This window comes from Fundulus heteroclitus, chromosome 16 (assembly GCF_011125445.2).
Source record: "Fundulus heteroclitus isolate FHET01 chromosome 16, MU-UCD_Fhet_4.1, whole genome shotgun sequence".
Classification (NCBI taxonomy): Eukaryota; Metazoa; Chordata; class Actinopteri; order Cyprinodontiformes; family Fundulidae; genus Fundulus; species Fundulus heteroclitus.
The window spans coordinates 18,820,829-18,831,890 of NC_046376.1; the positions used below are offsets into that span (position 1 = coordinate 18,820,829).

At 42.4% G+C, this 11,062-nt stretch overlaps 2 protein-coding genes across 3 annotated transcripts; both read left to right on the top strand.

Annotated features, from left to right (window-relative positions):
- Positions 1-535: 535 nt before the first annotated feature.
- On the top strand, positions 536-2,755 carry LOC105936186 (myeloid-associated differentiation marker-like protein 2). The gene has a single exon (XM_012876880.3). It carries the CDS (start codon positions 1,326-1,328, stop codon positions 2,235-2,237), a length of 912 nt encoding a protein of 303 aa, XP_012732334.2. The 5' UTR covers positions 536-1,325; the 3' UTR covers positions 2,238-2,755.
- A 1,139-nt stretch (positions 2,756-3,894) lies between these two features.
- pycr1a (pyrroline-5-carboxylate reductase 1a) lies at positions 3,895-10,066 on the top strand. Of its 2 annotated transcripts, XM_021323751.2 has the most exons (9): positions 3,922-4,037; positions 4,153-4,185; positions 4,256-4,327; positions 4,440-4,510; positions 5,400-5,579; positions 5,678-5,899; positions 6,029-6,121; positions 9,127-9,290; positions 9,535-10,066. In XM_021323751.2, the coding sequence occupies exons 3-9, from the start codon at positions 4,261-4,263 to the stop codon at positions 9,701-9,703; spliced, it is 966 nt and encodes a 321-aa protein (XP_021179426.2). In that variant the 5' UTR covers positions 3,922-4,037; positions 4,153-4,185; positions 4,256-4,260; the 3' UTR covers positions 9,704-10,066. The 2 variants fall into 2 exon arrangements, with proteins under 2 accessions (XP_012732331.2, XP_021179426.2); XM_012876877.3 differs by lacking the exon at positions 4,153-4,185 and having other exon boundaries at positions 3,895-4,037.
- Positions 10,067-11,062: the final 996 nt, after the last annotated feature.

An 11,062-nucleotide genomic window follows, 5' to 3' on the forward strand; every position in this document is an offset into this window, starting at 1 on the left:
TACCTTGCATGTGGTGTTTTCTCCCTCCCTCTCAACTCCCTCCAGAGCAACAAGTTTTTTTATTCCACTTTATTTACCTATGAAATTTGTGGGTGTGGCACCATGTCCCGACATCTTGTCTTTCTAAGCAATCCTCGAGTAATATTGTCTACGCACTGGATTAAAATGCAATGGTGCCTGTCGCAAAAGTTTCAATTTTGAAAGATTTTCGGGCAGTTGTTCCAGTAAAAAAAACAAAAAAAACAGCCTTTTATTCATAAATCACTAAATCATAGAACACTAATCCTACATGTTGAAGCTTTGTACTGGAAGTGTTGCCTCCCTCTCACGTGTTTAAGCTAAATTTGCCATCGCTTGTGTATAATCATCTCTCTCGGCTCATGTGTAATTTCTGTCTTTAATGGAAGTTTTTAACCTCCCTCCCTGTCATTACGCCGTGTAATGCCAGTCTCTTGAAGACTGAAGGGAGCTCTGAGTCAGCCTCTCCAGAAATACGACTCCCATGCTGCCAGCCACATGTAGCCTCCCGCCCCTCTGTGGAATATAGACCCCCCTATTTATAGAGCTGGCGAAGGCCTGGCAAGCCTGGGCTCTTCACAAACTTTTCATTTAAACAGTCACCCCGTAGCAGTCCACCAAATGCACAGTGACACACACAGACGGCGAGGAACAGGATGTGCCTGCTCAGGTAGGGAGAAGTGAAAAACCAAATCCGAGCGAGGCTACAGGCGACTGGAGGAGCAAGCCGGACAGCGGGGCTGAATCTCGGTGACGAATTAAAGGCCTGCTGGACTTGACAACAACCTTGTCCACCTGTCATCGCGGAGAGCTGTTGTTGAGGACCGATGTCTGGATACAACTCTTAAAGGAAAGCAATGAGATAGGAAACTTTTCTACACTGGACAAGAGCAGAGGGAGACAGTAAGCAAGACATTGAGACTTTAATGGACATCTACTGAAAAAAGGACCAGACCAAAACAAAATATGGCTTGTTCATTGCAGAGATAAATGCAATTTAAGGATTTATAAGCCAAAGAAGAAATAAATGTACCTTTTTTTTTTTGTTTAAATCCATTTACAATCTGATTGTTGAAATCGTTAACAGAAAACTTCCACACATCTGCCTGTAAACGTAACCTGATCTAAAGCAGGCTGCTCTGATTGCAAAGCAAGCTCAGACATTTGCAATTAGTGGTCATCTTGAAGAGCAAACCCAGAAAAAGGGTGAGGTCTGTGCGAAAGCGGGGAGTTGTCCGTAAGAACGCCAACACTGAGAACAAGAATATCCCGAAGAGAGGCATCTGACTCAAAGGCTTGGCGGCGGCATGGATTCTCATGGGGGACACTACCTCAACAAGGACGCCGTGCTGTCACCTTTGGGTGCAGCCCGGATATGCCAGCTGGTACTTGGCTGCACCATAATCTCCCTGGTGTCCCACAGCGCAGGTTACAGCGCAAACTACGGGACCTTCTGCATGTTCGTCTGGTGCTTCTGCTTCACCGTCACACTGGTCGTGTTCACCTTGGACATCACGCGGCTCCACGGCTGCATGCCCATTTCCTGGGACAACTTCACCGTGGCCTTCGCCATGCTGGCGACGCTCATGTACATCACCGCCTCCGTGGTCTACCCGGTTTACTTCCTCCAGACAGACTACGCCGAAGGGGACTACGAAGTCCAGATCTACCGCATTTCCGTCACGGTCTGCTCCAGCGTCTGCTGCTTCCCGTACGCGGTGGAGGTGTTCCTGACCAGAGCGAAACCGGGAGCCGTGGTTGGCTACATGGCCACGGTGTCGGGTCTGCTCAAGGTGGTCCAGGGGTTTGTGGCCTGCATCATTTTTGGGGCCCTTGCTAACGACAGCGAGTACAACCAGTATATCGCCACACAGTACTGCGTGGTGGTGTACAGCCTCTGTTTCTCTGTCACGGTGATCGTCATCGTGCTGACGGTGTCCGGAAGAACATCCGCGCTGAGGTTCCCCTTCGATCGCTTTGTGGTGGTCTACACGTTCTTCGCTGTGATCCTCTACCTCAGCACTGTACTGATCTGGCCCATCTTCAGCTTTGATAAAAAGTACGGCAGCACGGCTCGCCCCGAGGACTGCCCGCGGGGAGAATGTCCCTGGGACAGCAAGCTGGTTGTGGCAGTCTTCACCGGTGTCAACATGGTGTTATATTTTATCGACCTTGTTTACTCCCAGAGGATTCGCTTTGTCTCCAGCTCTGCCGTCTGAAAATAAGCCCAAAAAAACTTTAATTCCAGTTTTTGTGAAGGACCTTTGACCCATAACTTAATAGTGTTATACATTAGAATAATGTAATATGTACTATGCAGTGTTAAAAATGTTTCTTTCTCCATTTGCACCTGGATGGTCCTGCAACCTACTAGACTTTGTCCATCTTACAAAGACTGAAAGATTTATTTATTTGTTGCTGTAAAGCCTTCAACTAGAAGTAAAATATAGCTTGGACGTGTGTCCAATATGTTAGGTTTACGTACGCACCAAGTGTTGATGTTGGATTTAGTGTTTTATAGTGTTTTCTTTCTATACGATTTTGTAGTTTTAAATGCCTTAATAATAAGTGGCTTGCCACTTGTTACAGAAATGTGTCTGATGAATTTGAAAATGAAACCTGTAAAGTATCAGTGTATTTAATTGAATTCCTGTTTCACTACATTTTGAGCACTGAATGTGTGTAGGATTTGTTATTCCCATATTTCCCGTGTTCAATAAAATGCCCAAACATAGGCTGTGTTTAGTTTTGCATCATTATTTTTTTTTTTGTCTATTGAAGGAGCAGCTGTCATTTATGATTTCAACTATTTAACATTTGTGCAGAGAGAGAAAATGTTGTAGCGGCAGCTTAAAGTCAGAAAATGCTAATCGTATTGCAAAATAATTCAGCGGTTGTTTTACTGACATGTCAGATGTTGGAGTTTTTTAAAGCTACTTAATAAACTTGGCTTTATAAGTGACCTGTTTGGAGGAAAAAAAAGTTCTATATCAGTTTGAAGAAATAAATATACAAAAACAAAGTAAACTCATAGCCAAGAAATGTAAACAAAGTTATTTGCAAAGTAGCCTAAACGCAGACAAATTACCCGTAATGTAGAGCTTATACATTCAACACTCAAACCTATGTTTTATTCAAACATTGTCAGTTGAACAATAGATTATTAATCCAAAAAATAGATTTTATAAATTAGATTGATGAACTAAGAAGGTGATGAAGATTTGTATTTTTTTTTTAAAAGCACACAATTTGTACTTGTGAAATATGAAATGTAACAAGCAAAAGCCCTTTTAGGGTATAGTCCAGTTAGTGTCTACTAGTGCACAACTTTTGAAGCGTAGCCAATAAATCGGAGGCAATCTGATTTTAGAGCGACCGGCCAAAACCCAAAGTAGACATTTAGCACAGTGTTAATCTCAAAATGCCACAGATAATAACGCTATTTTATCACCTTTAATACATCATGATTGCAATGCGCTGGGAAAATTGTATTTGGGAATCATTAAGATGGTGGGAGGTTGTTAAATATATGGCCCTTTTAAAACAATAGGAGAAATTAGTTTCGGCACACTAACAACAGAGGTTTACAATTGTAAGATTTGTGGGCTACCAGCTATAAAATAATGACTTAAAAGTAAACTTGCATATCTAGTTACACGTGAGCAATCATTGCCAACACCTTTAATGTCACACACCTTTGCAATTCCAGCTTAAGGTATGACAAACTTCCATATCTGGGTCACAGGATCTGATGCCCTGTGGTAAAAAAAACAAAAAAAAAAACGACACAACTGGCTCTCCGGCTTTCCAAATCCCGCCCATTTAGGTTAATGATTGGTTAAGCACGCTACGTGCTGGCTAAACAGGAAGCTCATTGGCCAATTGTGTCTGCCAATCACTGGTGTCCTCACAGGTAGCTGCGTGACGTGGTGAGGAAGCTGGAACACGCTGGCTGTTGGGTCATAACATTTAGCAGCCGCGTTGTCAATTTGAAGGATCTTCGCTCTTTTTTTTCTCAGGTAAGTGTATTTTTCGCTCTAAAGACGCGTTCCGTCAGAAATAAGATTTTAGACACTGCGTGACGTCATTCGTGTGGACAACAAGGAAGTAAAGGGGTTTGTTTACTATCCTCAGGAAGACCCATCCGCTCATCATCAGCTGGAAACGGTGAAAACCCGGCGAGACAGAAAACCTACTGTAATTGGCCATTTGATTTCTTCCATTTTTTTTTTTTTAGGCACGATGAGCGTCGGGTTCATAGGAGCAGGCCAGCTGGCGCAGGCTCTGGTGAGAGGCTTCTCGGCTGCAGGTAAATTTAGACTTTTTAAACGCGTGTTTTAATATGGTTGTGCTTGTATTTTTGACGTGTGAAGATTGCAATCATACACTGACGTTGTTTCTGGACTTGTGTCCCCTCCAAGGCGTGATTGCCACCCACAGAATCACAGCGAGCTCTCCAGACACTGAGCTCCCCACGGTGCAGCAGCTGCGGGTGGGTACACGGTTACAGAAAACTCGTCACGGACATGCATGTCACAGCCTATTAGTTTTGGACTTTTAATTATGCGTTTAAACTGTTATTTTTTTTTTCCAGGGAGGTGATTATTTTCCATTAATTTAAAACAACAGTTATTGGGGGAACGAGTTATAAGTTGTTGTTTTTTGTGGGTTTTATCAAATCCAAACAGGATCAAATGTATGCATACACCACTAATATGTAGTTAAACATCTAGGGCTAGTGGCAGTGAACGCCACAGAAAAAGATTTTCTGCCATTAAGAAGATTTTGACAAAGTTCTGACTGGATTTCTGTCCTATCATCTTATTATAAAATGACTCAACTCTTATAAACTGGTTGGTTTCCAGTCACAGACTCTGCTTCTAGCCACAGCTGCTACGTTTACAAAAGAGTTGAGGTTGAAACCGTTCCAGCTTCTGAAAGGACTTCCTTTTTTATTCATTCAAAAACGACTTTTGATGTCTGTTCGCCTCCTATTGGAGCGGCCAGGTCTTTCCAAATGTATCAAACATCTAACTTTTGATTTGAGTTGATTTTGAATATTGTTCTGCTTCTTTATTTTTTTTCCCACCCTGTTCGAGCCCATTCGTGCATCTTGACCCTGCGTGGATCATAGCCCGTCTGGCTTAGATTCATCTATCTCTTGTCATACTTATTGAACTTGTCTGTTGGGTAATGATTCCGTCCTGGAAATAGAGAGGTTCCTCTGCAGCACTGTAAGCCGTAAACTAATATCCATGCAGCCGATGAGTGTATGTAAAATTTTGACCAGAACTTAGCATTTCTTCGTCCACATTTGACAAATTAGAATTAAACTTCTGTGTTTAGAAATGTGTCCATTTTTATGTTTTTGATGCGTGTAGAAGTTGGGTGTCAACTTCACCACCAGCAACAAGGAGACGGTGAGCAGATGCGATGTCCTCTTCCTGGCCGTGAAGCCCCACATCATCCCTTTTGTTCTGGACGAGATCGGTCCAGATATCGAAGACCGTCACCTCATTGTGTCCTGCGCTGCAGGCGTTACTATCAGCTCCATAGAGAAGGAAAGTCAACGTTGTGGCATTTTTTTTCCCCCTCCCCTTCACCTGTTATGTGATTAAAATCACTAGTACTTAAAGATTTTGTTGTCGCCGCATCACAGAAACTGCAGCAGTACCGCAATTCGCCAAAGGTGATGCGCTGCATGACCAACACTCCAGTGGTGGTGCGTGAAGGGGCCACGGTCTACGCCACGGGCACGCATGCGGAGGTGGAGGACGGCAAGCTTCTGGAACAGCTGATGGCGAGCGTTGGCTACTGCACCGAGGTGGAGGAGGACCTGATCGACGCCGTCACCGGCCTGAGCGGCAGTGGGCCCGCTTACGTGAGCTCATCCTTTCTCCAGTGCATATAGAAAATACTGGGTTACCTCTTGGCAGTTCTTAAAACCAATGCTTTCTTTATAGCTACCCCCTTTTTCTATCATTTTAATTGTATGATTGTGGTCTTGCAGGCATTCCTAGCTGTGGATGCTCTTGCCGACGGTGGAGTGAAAATGGGTCTGCCCAGGAGGCTGGCTGTACGCCTCGGAGCACAAGCCCTGCTGGTAGGACCCTCATATTTGACTCTAAAATCAATTAACTACACAGTTATGGGGGGGAAAAGTACACCTACTCACCACTAATGTCATCTTTGCTTATTCACATAACAGGGGCACTCTTTTTTTATCTTTCTTTTTTTGTTATTTTGCTATCATGATCTTTAACATTAAAAATCATTTCTGAGATATAGCTCTTGGGTTTTCTGCATTTATTCTGACTGTTGTCCTTGCTCCGTAGGGCAAACTTGGCGTCTGTTTTTCTCCTGTCAAAAATGCATTTGGGATAGAATCATGCTCCTAAAGTCTTCTTCTGTAGAGGTTGTACATTTGATCATGCAGTTCCTTGCAAAAGTCTCCATGGCCCTTTAAAGCTTTTAGCATTTTGTCACACTATTACGACAAGTTCAATAGATTTTATGGGATACAACAAGACAAAGTACTGCATAATTGTGAGATGATTGTAAAGCACGGTTTTAAATTTGTTTTAAAAATACAAATCTAAAACTTGTCGTATTGATATGTATTCGGCAGAGTTTACTTTGATGACCTAAATACAATCTAGTGCAGCCATTTGCCTTCAGAAATAATGATCTAAGTAGACCAGTTGTGTGTAATTTAACTCTGTAAATTATTCAGCGAAGGCCTCTGATGTTTATTACAGAACATTAGTGAAAAAGCATCAAGGAACACACCAGACAGGCTGTGGTGGGAACAGCTAACCAAAAGATTTGCTTTGCAAACTCATAGTCCGCACACAAAAATATTAGCTTCGCAGTTGTTAAACCGAAGATAAATAAGGACATTTGAGGAAGCGAACCTCTAACAAACGGCTGTCCCTCAGTCAGTGTCACACATGTTGAGGCAAAAGGTGCTGCACGCATGAACACATAGCGCATGACGACTGTGCACAGCGTTGCATGTTTGAGGGGATTGTGTTTTTGTTTTAAATTACTTTTTACACGGCAGCGGAAGCTTATAGGGAGAATATTCTATCCCTCTGTGCCCAGACTGCTGCATTTAGAAAAAGCCATGTGCACAAGTTGGGGAAGCCCCTCCAGTGTTGCCAGTTATCGCTAGAGTAACAAGCAACCAGCTCTATTACCTGTACCTTGTAAACAGTATAAATGAACAAGCCCAAAGTCGCTGATAATAAGCGGATCTGGCAACACTCCTGGAAGCTCGGAACACATTGATGAGCATTTCTGGAGGTCACTTTTTCCCTCTATCATCATTCTTTAACAATAAATCATGATGTGTACAGTTACTTATTGTCGTAACATCCGTTATATCATTATAGTCAATGTGCACTTTGACCAGAAAGGCATAAATAAAGATCAGCTTCATCATTGCGTAGAAGAAACATGTTTTCCTATTTTACACATGCTGGTTAAATGTCCCTCGAGGATGGCTGGTATTTGTAGAGAAGTCCCGCAGAGCCATGCAGTGACCCAAAAGCCCAGCTCCGAGTCTAGTCTCATTCCACCTCATGCGGTGCTGGTGACAAACCCAGACAGCTTGGTTACACTACTAATTAAAGCGATTAGAGTCACACAGGGGCGCACTGTTTTCAGAAAAAAAAATACAGATACTGGCATCTTTGTTTTTGAGCAATGGCAGGGTTTCCCGCAGCGCTATCTTGGCGTGGCGGCCGCCTCGCCAAACTCACGCCCCCGCCACGCCAACGTTCCCAAAAAAAAAAAAAAAAGTGTGACGTTAACACGCGCGTGCGTGAATGGCAGGGAAAAAACACATGGATACCCCTCGGTCCGCGGAAAGAAAACGTGTCGTCCCCCCCCCCCCCCCCCCGCTCCGCGAGTCGGGCCGCGTAACACTTGTCGTCCCCCCCCCGCACCACGAGTCGGGCCGCGTAAAACTTGTCGTCCACCCCCCCCCCCCCCCCCCCCCCCCCCCCCCCCCCCCCCCCGCTCCACGACTCGGTCCGCGGAAAGCGTGTCGTCGCCCCCCCCCCCCAAACTTACCGCCTCGCCTAATCAAATTCCTGCGGGAAACACTGAGCAATGGGAGCCGACAGCGTCTTAACAAGAAGAAAGGTAAGCTGAAAATGGCATCACTTTTTACAATGTTTTTTTTTTTATTTTTTTTTTATTGTGGAGCCTCGACTCTTAATGCTGTAGAGAAGTCTGTGTGGATGTGTACTGAGAGCCCGGACGTGACGTAAATGGTGGACGAATATTTTGTTGTGAACGTTGTGGTACTCACAGTTATCGAAACCCAATAAAAATGGACGATAACCGGTCTGCAAACCTTTTCTAAACTTAGCTTGAATGATAATGCGTTGAACAAAAAATTAGCCCTGCAATTATCTATTTTTGTAATATCGCGACTATGCCCACCGCTGCAGACATGTCAGCAAAACTATGTTTAAAAACAATTACCAATACTTCAATCCAAAAAGGGAAAGAGTAGGACACAACTGCAAAGCTACCAAGACGCTTTCATCTACCAATACTGACAGGTTTGAGAGTAAGAGGACTAATCCGATGAGCAGGCAGGAGGCCCGTGCTCTGGAGGAGCTGCAAAGATCCACCGCTCTGGTGGGGAAATCTGTTGTCAGGACTACTGTTAATTTTGCTGTCTGCAGATTTGGAATTTATTGATGCATTAATGTTAATTATGAAACTTTGTTACGTTAATTATGATGTTAATTATGAAACTTTGTCTCTGCTGTACATGTTTGTTTATTCATTTATTAATTTGTCTATTTAGCCTTTAGCTGACTGTATCACTGGTGGGTTTGAGGATTTTCATATATTCTTTTTTTTTTTTTTTGATTTTGTGACTTTTTTAATAATTAACATTTTTAAACAGATCTCCCAACCTTCTGTGTAGGAATTACAGGTATTAGCCAGTCTTGGCACTTACTCAGGCACTTTCCCATTCCAGTGGAGTGGTCTTGGCTGACGGGCTGACAGAATCTGGACGCTCAGGTTCTGAATAGAACCACAGAATCATGCTGCGCTTCATATATTGTTCTACGTGCTGTTTTAAAGGGGGCCGCTCGAATGTTGTTGGACTCAGAGCAACACCCTGGACAGCTTAAAGACAACGTTTGCTCACCAGGGGGCGCCACCATCCACGCCCTCCATGTCATGGAGAGTGGGGGCTTCCGAAGCCTCCTCATCAATGCTGTAGAGGCGTCCTGTATAAGAACGAGGTAGGCTGATCAGACGCATGGGTTTATCTTTTTCTATCACAGGCAAAAAGAACATATCAAAAATTAAACTATTGATAATTTTGAAGTAAATTGATTCTAAACTAAATATGAACTTCAGACAGCAGGGGGAGCTATATGCAGAACGATTTTTAAAGATGTCTGGGGTTCTACATTACCTGACTTTATACTGCAATGAAAGCTACGTATCTTGTATCTCTCTTGATGTACACGTATCTTTTGAAAGGGAGCTCCAGTTTTTGGCTGACCAAGAGAAGATCTCCCCTGCTGCCATCAAGAAAACCACCCTGGATCAAGTTCTTCAGCAGCCAGGAGTCAGCGCAGAAGCCGTCGGTGTCAGAACTCGTGGGATCAGTGTTTTTAACAGCACTAACCCCAGATTTAAGAAGAACTGAGTTCTTTTTAGATAGCCCTTTTGCTGCAGTGTATGCATTATGGAGAGACCACTGTTTGAGAACAGCCATAACTTCGATCGCTGTAGAATTGTCACTTCATGGAGATTAAATCTGATTTATTTAGGTCAATGCCTGGCTAAAGGAAAGGATATGTGAGCAACAAGATTTGTGGGAATTTGTTTTCTGAATTGATTAAATAAAGTTGACTTTATAGTTTGAGATATTGTGGGGAAACTTTGATAGTCTTGTTGACTTTGATATTATTGTACATTTTACTGGGTAACCAAATGGCTTTATAAAGATTATTCTTGTATTAAAACTGCTTTTTTTTCATAAAGTTGTGCCTATATTAATGTAAAAAAATAGCATTGTGTTTGTTTTGTGTAAATGAATAATTTACAGGGTTTGTTTCTTAACTCATTTTATAGAACTTTGTAGTATTTTGTAATTGATAACTTAAACAGTAGCTATTACAATTATAGTCTGTTTTAAAAGGTCAAACTAGGGCACAGTTTATTTTAATAATTTGTTTACATTTTTAAAACATGACAAAATATTTTTATTTTTACATATCTATGATCATATAGTTAGATGAGGCCAAACTTGAAAAATTTCACCTCAGTGCAAAATGCTGTGTCAAAAATGGAGGGCAACATTTAATCGCAACACTGATTCATCTTGATGGCATCGTGCTATTGAGATGCTTCTCGGAAGCAGGGACAGAAATCCTGGTCAGAAACTCGGCGTAAAATGGGACTGAACACAAGGCAATCCTAGAAGAAAAACTGTTAAAAGGCTATGAAAGACTTGGTACTGTACAGGAAGTTTACATTCCATCTGACGGCACTAAACATAGAGCCTGAGCTAACATGACATATCAACACATAAACGTGTAGATTCAAGACCCAACTTCTGTTGAGACTTTAAAAAACGTAAACATTGTTAATTGGGGCTGGCTGATAACCATTCAATCTGGCTAAATAAACTTGAGATATTTTGGGCTAAAAATGGACTAAAAAATTGCCTCTACGTGTATTGGTTGGAAAGAAATTCCAAACTTTTTGCAACTGTTTTTGCATCATTTACTAATGGTTACTTCTCAAGGCAACTAGTTATCACATTCTTTTTTTTTTTTTTAATATATGGATCTTAGTGAAAGGGGTTAAAGTTACACATTAACACCACTCTTGATGAAAAGCGTAGATTGTCCCTGTTCTTTCATTTCCCAGCTGTCATAAAATCCCCACTAAATCAACTGAAGTTTGAACATGACAAAATGGGAAGGCATTTAAGGGGTATTGATAGTTTTGCACTGTTCCTATTTGTGCGACAAATTTGTTCAGCTGTTGCTTTAGTTTA